This window comes from Archocentrus centrarchus, chromosome 2, assembly GCF_007364275.1.
Source record: "Archocentrus centrarchus isolate MPI-CPG fArcCen1 chromosome 2, fArcCen1, whole genome shotgun sequence".
Lineage (NCBI taxonomy): Eukaryota > Metazoa > Chordata > Actinopteri > Cichliformes > Cichlidae > Archocentrus > Archocentrus centrarchus.
Genome location: NC_044347.1, coordinates 26,731,409 through 26,749,178, shown reverse-complemented (window position 1 = coordinate 26,749,178; position 17,770 = coordinate 26,731,409). Strand labels below are relative to the sequence as shown.

Here is a 17,770-nt window from a genome sequence, read left to right as displayed (position 1 = left end):
TTGTGCGTTAAGCTTAGCGTAGCATAAAGACTGGAAGCCGAGGGGAACATGTAGCCTAACAATTAAAATTCATAAATATGCCTACTAAGATTGAGAACAGTACAAAGTTCCATGATTGCTGAAATTGCTGGTTACATCTACTACTAGCTTACAGCCACACAATTTGATTCCCTTAAATTTGCTAAGTATTGGCGCTGGAATAAAAGCCATAAAATACAGTACTATCCGAGGTATGATACCGCTGTATCCGTCACAGATACGGACAATATCGCGATGAATGCGCCCCGGATCTTTGACGGATCCGTTTTGGAGATTTCTCTGTAAACAGACAAGATTGGACCCTGAAAAATCCAAACTCTGAACGAACATCCGTTACATATCCGGATAATATCCATTTAAACATCTGTGACAGATCAGATCTTCCCGTATTCTCTCTGGAAACATTACGGATATGTGGCAGATCTATAAAGCTGGATCTGCCACGGAGCATTCTGGAGTGTTCCGGATCTGGTCCTATTTGTCCAGTGTGGTTTAGTGATACTTCTTCTCAGTGGGCTATAGCATGGCTATAAGTAATTCCTGATATCTCTAACTTGAACTGACAGCCACGGCCTGATAAGACCTTACCTATATAAGAATCGTGGATGTAGTTTCTTTGGCTATGACAGTGGCTACTTCCATCTTTTACATACAGTCTCTGGATAGGACATGAACATGGCATAATAGTGAGTGGCATGCTGCATCTGGGTTGTTTGAGTCATGGACAAAATTAAATATAGACAACTGCTTGTGTTTCCAGTGGGGAGTTACATACTGTAGCTATTTCTTGGAAACAAACCCGCACAAAAGAAGTCTCTTAATTTTTTTCCCCATTTTGCATTACATATATTTTGGAGCTGCTTATTAATAGCTATGAGGTGGTAGCTTTCTCCCTCTGTGCCCAGTCAGTTTACTAATCTTAGCCCAATGTATTTAGCTCCATACTTATTATACTAACACCAGAGTGCTATTAATCTTCTAATCTCCTTCTCATAGAGAGCTGAATGCTTGTTAATGCCATTATCACAATAGGCCTTTTAATTAGTCGAAATGAAGTTGCAAACAAGACCAATTCCTACTGAGTTTTGCCTCTAAAATAAGTTATAAAAAATAAAATTTAAATAATCTGGATGCTTTTATATGTTGGTAAATAATAGAAGGTTGTTAAAAATGGACCCCCATGTGCACGGCCATTAAACAATTTAGACCTCCTTTGAACTGAGAGCTTACATGTTAAGAAACTAATGTGGACATACTCCACTTGCTAATATCTAGGTAGGGCATCAAGATGGTGCCTTCCATATAACAATACTGCTTTTTTTTGTCCCTGTTTCAGGTTCATAATGCTGACTTTAAACTAAGCAGCCAATTCCAGCAGAATCTGTTTGTTTCTTGCAGTCAACAGTCTCACGCTGGAGTGCATGCTTCTATGTGGTTTTACGCTGTGGTGCATATTTTTAAAAAATGCATATGTAGGCTCTCTCAGTGTATGGAGCATGTATGCATCGTTGGGTAAAAGTGTGAGTGTGCGCTTTAGCTACACGGCCAGGTCATCGGGGCGAGCTCGGACGCCACCGCTCTTGCTGGCCCGACTTGGCTTACGGTTGCCTGTCCCCACAGCAGCAGGAGGCTGATGCATCTCCGCCCTGGTTACCACAGTGAAGTCATTGTGTAGGACCTTACAAGGTGCTGTGTTGACAGTAGTTTCCTCTTCTGCTGCTGTCTCCTCTGGCATGAGGGAAGAAAGAGGGGTGTTGCGAGGAAGTGTGGGAAATGTAGAATGCTGATCCTCTGGTGGAGGTGGTGGGGTCTTTTCCTCGTGAGGGGAGGAGGAGGCTGAGGTGGGGGGAGAGGGAAGAGGAGGAGGATAGGAGGAATTTTTTCCATTCAGATTGTGGAGCTCCAGCGCCATGTTGTTCCAGTTCTGCTCCATTGCCACCAGCTGTCCTTGGCTTCCAAGGCTCACTTTCGCATCATTGCTGTAAAAAGAAGCGGACTCCAACAAGAAGTCGTCTGGGTGGAACACTGCACCGTCCATCTTCAGCCCGGCAGGCATAGGGGTGGTGGCAGGGTTTAAGGAGATCACAGTAGGAGAAGACTCTGTTGGGCTATAGGCTCCTCCCTCAGCTGCTCCGCCCCCCAGCACACTCACACTCCCAAATGTAGGCAAACAGTTGAGCACCGAAGGAGAGATCTGCTCAGGGATTGTGTCTGCGTCTGCGGGCTCATCTTCAGCCAGCATCAGTGACTCACTGTCAGGTGCAAACTCATTGGTGACCCCCCGCTTTACCTTCTTCCAGCCCAGGTGATAGATCTCCAGCAGGTTGAGGACCAAAGAGATGCAGGCAACAACCAGCATGAAGATGATGAAGATTGTCTTTTCAGTGGGCCTAGGGCAACAGAGGAGCAAAAAAAAGATGTGATTATCAAATGGCACCAAGTGTATAATAGCGCCAATAATGGTAAATTAGGAAATGCAACATTAAAAGAGAAGAAAATATTCCATGAAAAATCAAAAAAACTTACATAAATCTATCTATTGTGTCTCATTTTTGATTATGTTATTTACATTGTATTCAAGTACAGTATTTAAACAATGTGTTCATAGACGTGAGCAACTAGCATGACACTATACCACATATGTCAGACCCAAGGCCCACATCCGGCCCGCGATATAATTTTAAAGGCCCGCGAGATCATTTCATTTAGCTATTATTAAATAGTCCTCCCGTCACTTATACTATAAATCCCACAATGCACTGCAGCAGCTGCCAAGCTTCTGAATTTGGTGACGTGCCTTATCACACAGGTGCACTGAGCTACCTGAGGAAATCTGTTAAGTTCATGAAAAGTAAAGCAAAAGGCTCAACCGGGCTTTGGGATGAAAGATGGATGTGTGAGTCGGCCTTTCTCTGCGACATAACTATCTTAACACGTTAAACCTGCAGCTTCAGCAACGGGACGGCGTGATCACGCGTGTGATTGCCCAAAAGAAAAAAAAAAAAACTCAGACCAGGTCTCCACCGCTGTGTTTGCAGCGGCGCTTTTTGCTGACAAGCTGGACAAACTGCGCAGTTTACCAGCGTTTTTCCGACTGTGAAGGGCAGAAATTCACGTCACAGTTTTCACCTGAAAGATTTGCAAATTTTCATCAGCTTGAAATATTTTCATTTTCCTGGTATTATTTTTGAAGAAAAATATAATTTTATATTTTATGTAATATGTTGAGGAATAAGTTGCTGTATTCTGGCCATTCAAATTCATATTACCAATTAAAATTATTATTTTCAATTCTGCTTTCCTGCGACTCAGACTGTGTCTTCAATTTTGGTCCATCCTATGATTGAGTTTGACACCCCTGCACTATACAATATACTTCATTATACAGTAACAATGATTCTTTATTTCCATGTCCTTCACATAAGATGGTGAGGATATTGACTCCTCATACATACTGTACTCTTTTAGCACTCCATGTAACTTCAGCCTTACCCTGTAAATACAGAATCTTATAGGTTTGACCTCAAATGGGGTCCAACTCTATACTTTCATTCAACAGCTCTGCTGGAGTAGCTTTGCATGACTGCCAGTTCAAAATAATCCTCATATACCTTGAATCTGCACTTTTTGTAGACACTAAATTCATCCACTTTTTGAAACAAGGCATCCCTTTAAGCCCTAACTTTATTCACATTTACTGCCGCTTGCAAACAAAGAAACCTGAAAATTATGTGCGCACTGCAGAAGCCGTGTGCCTGAGATCACCATGCTAAGGATATTGCTCTCATTGACATCATACAGAGCCAGAAGTAGAAAAAAAACCTGTCTGATACTGAGTTTTACGAGCAGTCTGAAGTCTGAGATTTGGACCCACATTGATTACTTGTAAATACACTGATCTCATTATTGTAAGCTTTGGTCATGCTGGGCCCTTTAATGTTTTTAAGGTATTATTATATACTCTTGTACAATGTAATTTATGTTCATTAACCTCACTCTTTTAAAATCGTACTATTGAGTTTTTATTGCATTGTTTTAGCACAGAATTGTGGAGCCTTAGTCTCTAATTAGCTTGATATGTAGCCTTTGCCTTATACTTTTAGCACAATTTTAAGTAGTAGCTTCACCCCTTTAGCATAATACCAGCATTCCCAGCAATGCACCAATCAACCTGCCAGGGACCCAAAATGGCTGATGTTCAGTGTGCTCAGCCCAGACCGTGACAAGCCTGTCAGCCTCCTGTATGCCTGATTATGAGCTGATTAGTTTCATGCACGTGCAACAGACAAGGCAAACAGACACACACACTCACAGCCACAAGCTAACATGTCATTAGCATGGAAGCCCTTCATTGTGAGTGAAGACACAAAGTTCCATCCATCCATCCATCCATCCATCCCTCCATCCATTTTCTTCCACTTATCCTTTTCAGGGTCCGAGGGGGGCTGGAGCCTATCCCAGCTGTCATAGGGCGAGAGGTAGGGTACACCCTGGACAGGTCGCCAGCTTATCAGAGAGTCAACACAGAGAGACAGACAACCATTCGCACTCACATTCACACCTATGGCCAATTTAGAATCACTGGTTAACCTAACCCCCCTAACTGCATGTCTTTGGACTGTGGGAGGAAACTGGAGTAGATGGAGAAAACCCATGCAAACACGGGCAGGACATGCAAACTCCACACAGTTCGCCAAAGTAAACTGTGGGGGGACCACCTCAAAAACCTAATCAGACATTTAAATCACCCACACCAAGCTGAACATAGATATTTTAAAGAAGCTAACAAAGACAAAGCCACTAAACCTAAACCTACCCAGAGCTCAGAGTCAGCCACAAGGCAGCAGCTTCACTATAAGCCTCAGTATGAGCAGTCAAAGGATCAAAGCAGTGAGGAGGAAAATTATAGCAACAAGTGAAAAAGAGAAAAGGGTCAGTGTTATCTTGTCAGGTTATAAACATACTGGAAAATGATGTAAGTACGTGACATTGGTGTTGTTGCATAAATCTGTTGCACCTGACTGTATTTGGTAAGTAAAATATGTCAGATAAACGTGACGGGACAGTAACTCATTTAGTGAGAGAATATGAAAATAAAATGTTATATTGAAGAAAAAGTAGATTTTTGTTTGTATATGCTGTCATTTACAGTTTTAGAAAGAATATTGTATTCGGCAAAAATCTGTGTTGGCAGGTTCGGAGGGGAAACTTGGAAGTGGGTGCATCTTTATATACTGCTTTAACCATCCTCTTTTTCACACATAATGAAGCTTTCACCCTAATCTTTAAACAAATTATTGTAAGTTATGCTCTATATACAGTATGACATACAAAACATGTCCTATCACATAGCAAACTTTACTCGTTTTAGTCCAATGTAATGTATTGTTTTAGCACAATATTAGTTAGCTTTAGCCTCACTCTTTCAAAACGATATGTGTGTAGCTTTTAACTGCAACATCACTGTTTTTTTTTTTTTTAAAGAGTCAGTTGGAAACTAAGGTTGTCAAAACAATTGATTCTCAGATAGTAATAGATACAAAAAAAATAAAAAATCTATTGTATTATATTTGCAACAGTATCAGTACCAACAGTGCCGTCTGTGGTGCCTCCAGGTGATGCACAACTTCACAGGTAGGCACATAGCCCCTCCCCTCACCAGGGCCTGAAGTAGTTTACGGTCACAACAAAGAACAACACTCCGTGAGGAATTTTAAGAGGTCAGTACAGCTCTAGTTTCAACAAAATATAAGTATTAAATAGTCTTTGTAAATGTTAACCTGGCTGGTGCACAAATTAATGTTACCTGGATGGATGGATGTATGGAGTATAATGAAGAATAATAACCCGAGGACCAAAAGAAATCAGGCAAAAAGGCTTTCTTACCTGGAGATGAAGCAGTCCACAGTATTGGGGCAGGGCCAGCGGCCACATTTATAAAGTGGCCTCAGGTGGAAGCCATACAGGAAGTACTGTCCCAGGATGAAGCCCACTTCAAATAGAGTCTTGAAGATTATGTTGAAGATGTAGGTCCTCAGTAAAGCCCCGCGTATCCTGATTTTTCCATGTTCATCACGAATTGGGGGTTTCTCTTTTTTCCCACCACCTCCTCCATCGCCAACTCCGTTGTGGTAGAGAGGGTCAAGGTCCTCCTGGTGCCGTCCAGCCTTTCTGAGCTCCTCTTCCCTCTCTCTCCTCTTCTCCTCCATGCGGACAATGTGTAGCACATGGCCCAGGTAGATGAGGGTGGGTGTGGAGACAAAGATGATCTGCAGCACCCAGAAACGGATGTGGGAAATGGGGAAGGCCTCATCATAGCAAACGTTCTCACAACCAGGCTGCTGTGTATTACAGGTAAAGTCTGATTGCTCGTCACCCCAAACTTCTTCAGCTGCTGCACCCAGCACCAAAATTCGGAAGATGAAGAGGACCGTCAGCCAAACCTGGGTTGGACAGACATGAGGGTTAGAAATGCAGGAGCAATAATCTTGTATGAGAAGATGGAAATGAGCCTAGCATATTTTATAGTTCATGTTTTTTTTTTTATCAGTAGTTAGTCACCTTTCCAATCACAGTGGAGTGTTCTTGAGCATTCTCCAGCAGTCGCCCTAGAAAACTCCAGTCACCCATGCTTCTCTCAGTTTTCTAGCCTGCAGAAAGACATGAGAATCTATGATTAACAACAAAGGAAGGCCCATTAGTCAATTAAAGAACAATCTGAAGTACCACAAAGACAATGTAAAAGTCAGCATTTAGTGGTTTTATCTGAATTTCTGATATTGTTTTACCTTTTGAGTCTGTGCGTCTGATCATGTGTGTATATGTGTCATCATGGCAAACCATGTTTATATGGTCCAAAATCTCTGAGGAATATTTAAACCACCTTGTTGAATCCACAAAGAATTAAGCCAGTTCTGAAGGCAAAAAGGGCTCCAACCCAGTACTAGAATGGTGTAACCAATGAAGTGTCCGGTGAGTGTATTTTCCATGATGGGTATGGTCCAAGAACTCATTGGATCTATGTCAGTCTGTTCTCTTTGTTTCCTTTAAGCCAAACCTTTGCTTTCTTTTCCTGTAATTAGCTGCCTTTTGTGTTGCATAAAAATATACAACACTACTATCACTCCTTTATTGTGTGTCAAACACAAGTGAGATCTAAGGCTAGTCATCAATAGACTATTTAGCCTAGAATCTTTGGAACCATAAGTGGTTATGTATGACACAATTGTTCACATAATATTTAGATATTCAGAAATATGGCTCCATAGACAATTTCTGTTAATACGAAATAATTGTAGGGATATCTCGAGTGGTATCCTGCCTTGAAAATACCTGGAAATTAATTTCCTCCCATTAAAACCTTGGTGACAGTGTTTCACCATGAAATATGAAAGAAACGTAGCAGCTGTCCATAAAGTTTTCATCAACTGAGCACAGAATGTGTAGCCACTTTAGCACCACATGCTAAAAGCAAGAAGAGAAAAGACTGCACAATAAAATTTTAAATCAGTTTGGATTGTTTTATAGTAAAGAAAAAGAAAGCTGACTTACTAAAATATTGCTGAGCTTTCAGTGATAAATCCATCGACCAGAGATCAGAACAAATCTATATCTGAAAGGAAGAGACAACATGCTTTTATTAGTTTTATAAGCTACACTATATAGCCAAAAGTATTCACTCACCATCCAAATCATTGAATTCAGGTGTTCCAATCACTTCCATGGCCACAGGTCTATAAAACTAAGCACCTGCCACCTGTCCAGGTCCAGTCGTGAAGTTTCCTCATTACTAAATATTACACAGTCGAATGTTAGCGGTTTTATAACAAAGTGGAAGAGCTTGGGAACAACAGCAACTCAGCCAAGAAGTGGTAGGCGATGTAAAACAACAAAGCGGGGTCAGTGGGTGCTGAGGGTCATAGTGCGCCGAAGTCACCAACTTTCTGCAGAGTCAATCACTACAGACCTCCAAACTTCACGTGGCCTTCAGATTAGCTCAAGAACAGTGTGTAGAGAGCTTCATGGAATGGGTTTCCATGACCGAGCAGCTGCATCCAAGCCTTACATCACCAAGTGCAATGCAAATCATTGGATGCAGTGGTGTAAAGCATGCTGCCACCAGACTCTAGAGCAGTGGAGACGTGTTCTCTGGAGTGATGAATCACACTTTTCCGTCTGGCAATCTGATAGATGAGTCTGGGTTGGTGGAGGGGGGATTGTGGTGTGGGGGTGTTTTTCAGGAGTTGGGTTCGTCCCCTTAGGTCCACTGAAAGGAACTCTTAATGCTTCAGCATACCAAGACATTTTGGACAATTTCATGCTCCCAACTTTGTGGGAACAGTTTGGGGATGATCCCTTCCTGTTCCAACATGACTGCACACCAGAGCACAAAGCAGGACCATAAAGACGTGGATGAGCAAGTTTGGTGTGGAAGAACTTGACTGGCCTGCACAGAGTCCTGACCTCAACCTGAGAGAATACCTTTGGGATGAATTAGAGCAAAGACTGCGAACCAGACCTTCTCATCCAACATCAGCGTCTGACCTCACAAATGTGCTTCTGGAAGAATGGTCAAAAATTCCCATAAACACTCTTAAACCTTGTGGAAAGCCAGAAGAGTTGAAGCTGTTATAGCTGCAGAGGGTGGGTCGACATCATAGTAAACGCTACAGATTAAGGATGGGATGTCACTCAAGTTCATATGCATGTTAAGGCAGACGAGCGCATACTTCTGGCAATAAAGCGTATCATGAAGCACAAGCTCATTTGCTTGTGGATGTGCCAAATTTGTGTGCACTGGCAGTTGTATGTGTGTGTGATGCTAGACTGGCTGGTTAGCGGACAATGGACGGCCATCTGTGGGAAGTGAAGTGAGTGAATAACAGGTTGTCGCTGTTGAATGCCGAACTCATCACATCCCAGGAATGCTGATGGGGGCAAATGCTTGCCTGGGATTCACTGATATGAATGCACACAAACCTATACACACATTGTAAAGTTACAGTAATGTCCACTGTTCCTGTATATGTCCACTGTGTAATTTACTTCCAGTATAAAATGTAACAGCTGTGTCTGATAAGAAGTAAATCAACTGAGTGAAAAAAATAACTGAAATTCCACAGACAGGAAGGAAATGCCGTGGTCATAATTTAACTGTTCCTAAAAAATTGCTTAGAGACACTAAATAAATAAATAAATAATGTGATTTTTTTGGACACCCTACATCTGAAACATATTCTCAGCTGACAAATGACTGCGAATTCACCAGTCTAACAGTGGTATGTGTACATGTACATGATGTGTTGACGTGATGAAATGCCATCTGCCACGGCAGACAATAGGGAAGCTGCCAGATGGATATTGTCCTGGCTGCTGTGTGCTTTTGATGGATCAGAGGTCTTTGTGCTAAAACAGCTCAAACCGTTAACTCTTGGCCTGCCATTTGCACCCCGAAACCCTTTTTTAAGATTTGCACAGTCACAACAAAAGGCAGCTCTGTTCACTACAAAGTTAGTCGACTATCATACTGCATATCCAGAAACGTTAGTGTTAGATCAGTGCTTAACGTTTACATAGTTTCTTTCACATATTTCTTAGAGTAATGAGTAAAAGTACAGGTTAAATGTAGTTTGTCAGGATACTTCAGATGCTTTTTTGATAAATACATAAAAATGTAATGATACTGCCAAAAATGTGAATAAGTTACTGTACATGCAAGTGAATCAATGGGTCTAAAGCTTCCTAAGATACATAAAAGCACTGTATATGTGTACAGATTTATAGACGTGCATCAAAGAGAGTGAAGGTAACAAATGGCACAAAGAGTTCAAACAAAGTGTAAAAGAAGGATTTTACAGCTTCTTAAATAAGAAGGTAAATCTGGATGGCCTCAGGAATGCCCACGTTTTGGACCCCAGGAAAGTAGCACGATGAGTCAAACCACCCATCATTAAAAGTGAGCATGGAAATGTAATCGGTTCAACAGCTGGTTGGCTGGTTAGGAGCAGCAACTTGTTTCTTCCATTTTTCTACAGCAAGTCATACATTAACATTACTTCACCGACCAATGGCAGTTTACACCTGAACTACCAAAATTAAAATGTAGGTTTCCTACAGGTTGATTTCCAGATCCAGGTTTAAACACTGCTATTTCCGCCAAAACAGCCTTTGTTTCCCACTAGTTTCTTGTCCATGAGTCTTTTTTAATTTTTTTTATTTATAAGTAAAGTATCAAAACTTTATCTAAAACCCCAGAACCTGCATTTATATCAAAGACTATATTAGTCTGCACGATATTGTTGTGGATAAGCGGCTTCCTGTCTGCCGTCCTTCCCACAGGGATGTGAACGCAGCATGAGAGGTGCCGATAATCCAGCACATGGAAGGATGATAATCCCTCTTCCCTCCCACCTCAGCCACCAGCATCACTCTACGGTGCACCTGCTTACCGGTCTCCTCTGAAACACGTCTCCCTCCCGGCACCGCGCTTCCTCTCTTCTTTCCGCCTTCTTTTTTCTTTTCGTCCCACGGGTGTTCTCGAGGCAAACGAGAGAGGAGTGGGTGAGATTGGTATTAGAGGGGAGGGGGGGCAGGGAGAGAGACACAGAGAGCAATGCAGAGAGTTACGGAGAGAGAGAGAGTTAACAACAAAAAAGAAAAAGAAAAGTACGCGAGCCTAGTCTAGTCTAAAAAAAAAAAAGGGCGCGTGTGGAACCTGTCCCGCGAAGGCACAGCGGCTGCGTCCCGCGTGGCCAAGGCCATCCGCCACTGTCACACAAGGGGTTCCTCGCGCATGGGGCGCACTAGGGGTGGTGGTGGTGGTGGTGGAGGAAAGGTATGTGTTTGAGTGCGCGCGCGTACGCGTGTATGTGCGGCGCAACCATCACATTTCTGACCAGACCAAAAAAAAAAAAAAAAAGATTTAAAAGGATATAAACAATAAAGGAAGCATGATAAAAATGAAAGGTACAGAATAAAAGGAATCAAATAAAACAATATACAAATGCAAAAAAGGTGCAGACAAAAACACAGAAAATAGAGAGACTAAAAGCAGTTATTAAGTTACAGTCATGAAAGCCTTGCAGTCATAGCCAGCCATTCGCCCAGAGCGCCAGTCTAGAATAAAAGAGATGAAATCCACCCAATGAAAGCTTTATTGATACACAATCACATATAACCCATTTATCACATTTTTTAAACAGAGAGGGCTATCTAAGTTTCATGAAAGATCCAATCATGCATACTGTAAATGTTACCTGTAATAAACTTGAGGGTAGAATGATAAACAGCATCCACAGAGACTAAATGTCACCAGGAAAGACAAAATTAACTTCCAACTGTTTATTTATTTTTTTGCCTTCAAAATGTAGGAAAGTTCATTCTATTTCTGTACAAGTAACCAAGTTTTTGTTGTAGTTTCTTAACAATTAAAGACTCAATTAAACAATTAAAAACTGTGGGGTGATGCCACCTATTCATAAGTGTCGACTTTGTTTTGTGTCACTCAGGGACTATCCCTTTGTTGCAGTCCTCACTGCTCACCAGCAGGGGTCAGCAGAGTACAGTCAGCACTTCACTGCATAGCAAATGAATTCGTGAGTTAGTTTTTTCCCTTGAAACAAGATCAAAAATATAATTAGAATTAACTACAAACCAACAACACTGAGACCAACTTTATTTAAGGCTTAAACTTTATTTGTAGAAGTTTGATGAGAAATTGTAAGTGAATTTACATTCAATAAATTGTTATGAAAAATGCAAACAACTTTTTGTATCTGTGTACATAGTATATAGGTAGTTGCTAGAATCTTCACATTGTTTCCCATTAAATGACTTTCAACTATCTGCACAGCTGTACTATCAACCAAAAAACAAAACAAAGAAAAAAAAAAAACAATTATGTATCTATTGATCTATTGATGTATTTAAATATTTTTTTTCAAATAACATGTTGAGATGTTAACATCCTCTCCACCATTTGATTTTTACATTTCAACAATCATAGGGTGTCATAGAAAATGTCCAATTTGTGAGTTGTATTTACATTTATGAGTCATTCATATCTATTCAGTCTATAAAAATGTTTTTATAAATTTCTTCTCCACCCTCCGTCTTCTTGCTGTGTTCTCAGGTTGAAACAAGTGACCTCTGGTTGGTCCTGTTCCGCATCCGCTCTTTGCTGCATGATTTCCTCTCTCTCTGATCACACAGACCCCTGGGAAAAAAAAAAAAAAAAAAAAAAAAAAAAAAAAATATATATATATATATATATATATATATATATATAAAATAATCAGTCCCCTTACAAAAGTTTATCTTTTAAAGGGATGCAGCTTTTCCAAACATCTTAGCGTTATTTTGGATGCTTACATTATTTTATTTTACACACAGAAACAAAATTATTTGACACCACCATTCCACCAGGATCAAAATGATTAGCCCCCCTGATGTCAGTAGTAAAGTGTACTTTTTGCTGGACAACAGCCTGCAATTGTTTGCAGTTCTCGACAAGTCTCACACACATCGACTGAGCAATCGCAGTCCATTGTTCTTCAGCGAATCTGTCAGTGCTCCTCCAGATTTGATGATCTTCTAGCATGGACCTCGGTCTTCAGTTCACCCCACAGCTTTTCAATGGGATTCATGTCAGGGCTTTGTGCAGGTCAGTCAGTAACACTGACTTTGGTCTTCTGGAGGAAGTTCTCCACCAGGAGCCATGCATGTTTTGGGTTGTTTTCATGCTGGAAGACAAAGCGATGACCCAGAACCAGTTTTGAGGGGGTTTTTTTCCATAAACTTCACGCATCCTTTCTTCATGATTCCTTCCATCTTGACGAGATTCCCAGTCCCAGACGCACTGAAGCGTCCGGGACTCCCATGGCGTGGTGGTTAGCACTGCTGCCTCACAGTTAGAATACCATCTGGAAAGCCTGGGTTCAATTCTATCTTGGCCCAGGCCTCTCCCTCTCTCTGTGTGGAGTTTGCATGTTCTCCCTGTGTCTGAATGGGTTTTTCTGGGTACTCCTGTTTTCTCCCACAGTCCAACGACATGTACTTACTGGGGTTAGGTTAATTGGAAACTCTAAATTGCCCATAGGTGTGGATGTTGTCTGTCTCTCTGTGTTGGCCCTGCGACAGGCTGGCGACCAGTAAAGGGTGTACCCTGTCTCTATATATGTGACCCTGAACAGTGTTCTTTGGGTTGCAGCTTCTCCCTTCTTCTAGTTTCTTATCATCTGACCAAAGGACGTGCTTCCATTATACATAATCTTTCAACAAGTTGTCCTTAGCATGTTTCAGTCTGGCTCAAAGGTGTCTCTTGTGCAGAAGTAGAGTTTTTCTTGGTCTGCAACCTCACAGTCTGTTCCTGTGCGGGGTTCTAGTGGTTGTCTTCTTTGAGACTACAATCCTGGCTTGGCTGAGTTATTCACTCGTGTCTTGGCAGTTGTTCTGGGGTCTTTGGACACGTCTCTCACTAGTTTTCTTTCAAGAGTCTTTGAAAGCTTGTTCTGCACTGTGTGGCTCTCTTTAAATTTCCTAATACTTCTCCAGTTCTTGATACTTGGTAACACTGTGATAACTTTGTATGTCCATCTCCTGCTTCGTGGGCATCAGTAATTCTTTTTCTCAAGTCTAAACTGTTGATGACGCTTTCTCAGGTGACTGCTGAGGTTTTTCTACTGTGAGTAAACTGGAAGCTAACCCTCAGTTTTAACTCGATTTTACAAAGTTCAACCACATCATTGCTCAGCAGTGGTTTGTGCTGTGGTTCAATAGAAAGGTCAGTTTTTCAGGGAGCTAATAACATTGACCCTGGCAACTTTAGTTTTTCCTGAAATAATTCTGTCATTGTGTGCAAATAAAAATAATTTATGCTTTCTAAAGAAACCTAATATGTTTAGAAATGCTATGTTGAAAATCCATTGCTCTGTTGACAAAACTCTAAATTTCATAGGGGTATTAATAATTTTGTCCTCATTTGTTTAGATGAAGCTCTAAAATTTTTGACAGGCCTGGACACATGTTGTACAAGATAACTAGACAGTGCATATGGAATACACAATTTACACCTCAAAAACTGACAAAGTAACAGAAACAATATAAGCATCAATCAGCTGATTAATCACCTGACGGTCTGATTAATACTCTACCTGTTGACAGCCTTGGCGACAAGATATACAAGTTCAGCCACGTTAAGGACCATGCAGATAGACGAGGCAGTGGCCATGAAAACAGTGAAGATGGTTTTCTCAGTGGGACGTGAGATGAAACAGTCCACCAGGTTAGGACATGGCCACTGATCACACTGCACCAGCCGTGGCATCTGGAAGCCATCGTACACCACATACAGGGCATACCTGGAGACACAGATCAATCATCATCAAACCAAAATAGCCACGTGAGACTGCCAGAAAAAGGAAGCACTGATCTTACATGAATCCTGCTTCAAACAGCAGCCTGAACACGAGACTGCAGGCGTATGTCCACCAGAGGGCACCAGTGATCGGGAGCCTTCGCTTCTTCAGAGTCTCCAGCTCCTCATCCAGGCCCTTTGTGCTGAGGAAGCCAGCTCTGCCAGAACTCTGTTACACAGGATTACATGGGCCAGTACTTATATGGTACCTTTCCACTCAATCTGAGCACTCAAAGAGCTTTCTACTGCAGGCCTCAATCAGGGTTCAGCATCTCACCCAGGAATACGTCAACATTCAGAGTAAAGGAGCCAGGGATCAATCCACTGACCTTTCGATTGGTAGATGACCCACAAACATGACATGACACAAGTTATGTCATCGCATAGAACGGATGGGCACCAGAAAATTTGGGAGACATTAGAGATATCATTACATGAAACTTTTTTTTAATCAAACATAAAAGAGCCCACACACCTGAAGGAGCTTCCTCTTATCTCTGTGGTTACGATAGGCCACATACATGGCAACCAGGAGCGTCGGTGCAGAGACAAAGACGAGCTGAAGACACCAGAGACGGATGTGGGAGACGGGAAAGAACTGATCGTAACAGACGTTCTCACAGCCAGGCTGGGAAAAAAAAAAAAAAGGGGTGGTGCAGCAAAAATATCCTAAATGAATTTTATGATATTTGTTTGTTTGTCCAAAATATATTTTAATCTTTTGGCAAGAATTAATGCTAGAATTTCATAATCGTTAGGTATCAGTGACCAGAGGTGTGTCTTAGAGAAGTTAGACCCTGAGTTAAGTTGCTGGGAGAACTCCATGATGTAATAGAAAGGGAGCTAGCCCATCAGAAAATTATAAAATTCAGCCAAGAGGCCACCAGTTCCAGGAGAGTTATTGATTTTAAAGTGAGAAATTGCAACGTGAACTTCTTGCATACTAAGCGGTCTGTCACATAATTTCTGATCTGACTTGGAAATGGGATCTACACTTCAGAGAGTTCAAAAGTTCACCAGCAAAGGTTTGAAAAAAACCTAGATATCCATAGAGAGATTCAGATTTTTTTCTACTTCCATTGTGCTTTATTCAAAATCCATTGTGTTTCATGTGCTTTTTGCAGCATTTTTTCTGCTTGCTGGTGTTTTCTTAAGTTGCAGTGCATTTGACCTCTCAGGGCCACCGTAACTGCACCACCTGTTGATCCTTGTCTACTCATCCTTATCACCCTAAAAAAGAAAAGAAAAAAAAAAAACTACACTTTGTTATTCGCACATTGCTAGTCCTGAGGTGGACCTTTTTTTTTGCCATCAGAACCGCCTTAATTCTTTGTAGCATGGATTCAGCAAGGTTCTGGAAACATTCCTCAGAGATTTTGATCGGTCAGCTACACATCCATGATGCAAATCTGCATCTGCAAATCATCCCAAAGGAGCTCTGTTGGTGACAGTGGAGACTATTGGCGTGACCACAGTGTACCCATCTCATCGCATCATCATGAGATGGGTACACTGTGGTCATAAAGGGATGGACATAGTTAGCCATTATACCCTAGCAGGTAATAAGGACACCAACATGTGCCAAATAAATGCCCCACATAATTGCACCAACACCAGCAGCCTGAACTGTTGATACAAGGTGGGACAGAGCCATAATTCTCTCTCTTTGTGTATCATGTTGGTTATGCCAATTCTGATCCTACTATCATGTTGCAATGTTGCAACAGAAATCGAGTCTCTTCAGACAAGGCAAAGTTTCCCAATCTGTGAAAAAAGGTCCATTAATCTGCTTTCAACACTTTAACAAATAACTGCCATCATGACATGCATCCCACAAGCTTCAGATATTAAAAACAGGTATTTCCTACCTGTAGTGTGTTACAGGTGAAGTCAGACTGCTCGTCCCCCCAGACGCTCTCTGCAGCAACAACCAGCACCATGACCCGGAAAATAAAAAGCACAGAGAGCCAGGTTTTACCCAGGCTGGTGGAGTGACGGTTCGCCCCGACCAGCTGAGCGTACAGGGCAGGCCAAGACATCCTGGGGGAAAGGACAGTGACAAGGGAATGGGAATATTTGTACTAAGGAGCGGCTGGATTCATCAGTGTTACTCTTTTGCTTTCTCCGTTTCTTTTACAGGATCTGAACATCTGGCAGATGTGCGCAGATCTCAGACATTTAGGAGGAAGTCAGTGGCAAAAGATGAAAGCGGAGACCGACACTGAACAAAAGACAAGTCTGAAAGAGGAAGGGATGAAAAGGAATGAAAGTGAGAGGAGGAGGAGAGAAAGTCCAGCGCCGACATTCATGTGAACCGATGAACCTCTCTGCCCACTGTGGACTGCACTGAACTGAGCCCACTCAACTAAAAGCACACTGAACACACTGTGCAGGCACACTGCTGAGGTTCTCACTGAGCTTCACCATTCACTTCACACTGATTGATTCATTCAGCCACTGATTATTGAAATGATGTGTACAGTATTGAAAGAACACCTGGGATATACTTTACATGATATGCTTATTAAGTGGTGTGTTTGCAGCTGGAAATGATTTGTCATAAAGTAAAAAATAAATTATAAGAAACATTTTGTGTCCTTCCTAAAACTACTTTCCCCAAACAAATTAAGATTAGGATTGTTGTTTTGTTTTGTTTTATTGAAAAGATAAAGTATTTTCTCACCTTGTGTCCTCAGTGTCAGGATGTTTGCAGGAAAATATTCCACATGATCCTTTTGAGCATAAAAACAAACACACAGCCTGTTACATCAGTCACATTTCAAAGGAACTCTCAGCCTAATAAACTGAACAAAACACAAACCTGCAGCTCCTGCTTCCTTTGCATGAACTCAAAAATGCGCCTCTCAGCGTGAAGGCAGCCAGGTCGCTATCTGATAGCTTCCTGTGATGATTTTCAAAATAAAACCTCACAGCCCCATTGTAAATTTTTGGAGGAAGATGCAGCAGAGGAGAGGGATTCAGATTTTTTATTTATTTATTTTGCAGAAATGTAGTAAAGAGAAAAACTCAGTTTTATTTCACAAACAGCTACAATCAACCACAACTTCTGTCATCGGCAGATATGACACTGGGGGTCCTTGTGACTGTTGGGTTTTCTCTGTAATTACTGTAGGGTCTTTACCTTACAATATAAAGCACCCTGAGGTGACTGTCTGGTGGGATTTGGTGCTGCATAAATAAAACTGAATTCAATTCGATTGAACAACTGAGATGCATCATCAAAGGAGGAGACACCAAATATAGCACCAAATCACGACAAAAAGTCACCGCAAGGTGCTTCACATTATAGGTAAAGAC

At 41.5% G+C, this 17,770-nt stretch overlaps 2 protein-coding genes across 2 annotated transcripts; both read right to left on the bottom strand.

The window, feature by feature from the left end:
- Positions 1–1,576: 1,576 nt before the first annotated feature.
- Positions 1,577–6,669, bottom strand: LOC115793722 (gap junction alpha-3 protein-like). Its single transcript, XM_030748838.1, has 3 exons — positions 6,601–6,669; positions 5,926–6,482; positions 1,577–2,429 (listed from the first exon to the last, which is right to left on the bottom strand). Exons 1-3 carry the CDS (start codon positions 6,667–6,669, stop codon positions 1,577–1,579), a joined length of 1,479 nt encoding a protein of 492 aa, XP_030604698.1.
- A 5,471-nt stretch (positions 6,670–12,140) lies between these two features.
- On the bottom strand, positions 12,141–17,169 carry LOC115794770 (gap junction beta-2 protein-like). Its single transcript, XM_030750421.1, has 6 exons — positions 17,136–17,169; positions 16,321–16,492; positions 14,928–15,080; positions 14,473–14,621; positions 14,190–14,396; positions 12,141–12,253 (listed from the first exon to the last, which is right to left on the bottom strand). The coding sequence occupies exons 2-6, from the start codon at positions 16,489–16,491 to the stop codon at positions 12,166–12,168; spliced, it is 768 nt and encodes a 255-aa protein (XP_030606281.1). The 5' UTR covers position 16,492; positions 17,136–17,169; the 3' UTR covers positions 12,141–12,165.
- Between the last annotated feature and the right edge of the window lie 601 nt (positions 17,170–17,770).

What these genes read in the sequence shown, in the direction of transcription:
- LOC115793722 (XM_030748838.1), bottom strand. Translation starts at nt 6,669, where the DNA reads ATGGGTGACTGGAGTTTTCTAGGGCGACTGCTGGAGAATGCTCAAGAA. An exon ending in ACTCCACTGTGATTGGAAAG is followed by an intron (nt 6,483 to 6,600) that starts GTGACTAACTAC and finishes TGTCCAACCCAG; the next exon opens with GTTTGGCTGACGGTCCTCTT. An exon ending in GTGGACTGCTTCATCTCCAG is followed by an intron (nt 2,430 to 5,925) that starts GTAAGAAAGCCT and finishes CTGTTGCCCTAG; the next exon opens with GCCCACTGAAAAGACAATCT.
- LOC115794770 (XM_030750421.1), bottom strand. Translation starts at nt 16,491, where the DNA reads ATGTCTTGGCCTGCCCTGTACGCTCAGCTGGTCGGGGCGAACCGTCAC. An exon ending in ATAAGAGGAAGCTCCTTCAG is followed by an intron (nt 14,622 to 14,927) that starts GTGTGTGGGCTC and finishes CCTGTGTAACAG; the next exon opens with AGTTCTGGCAGAGCTGGCTT. An exon ending in CTGTTTGAAGCAGGATTCAT is followed by an intron (nt 14,397 to 14,472) that starts GTAAGATCAGTG and finishes CTGTGTCTCCAG; the next exon opens with GTATGCCCTGTATGTGGTGT.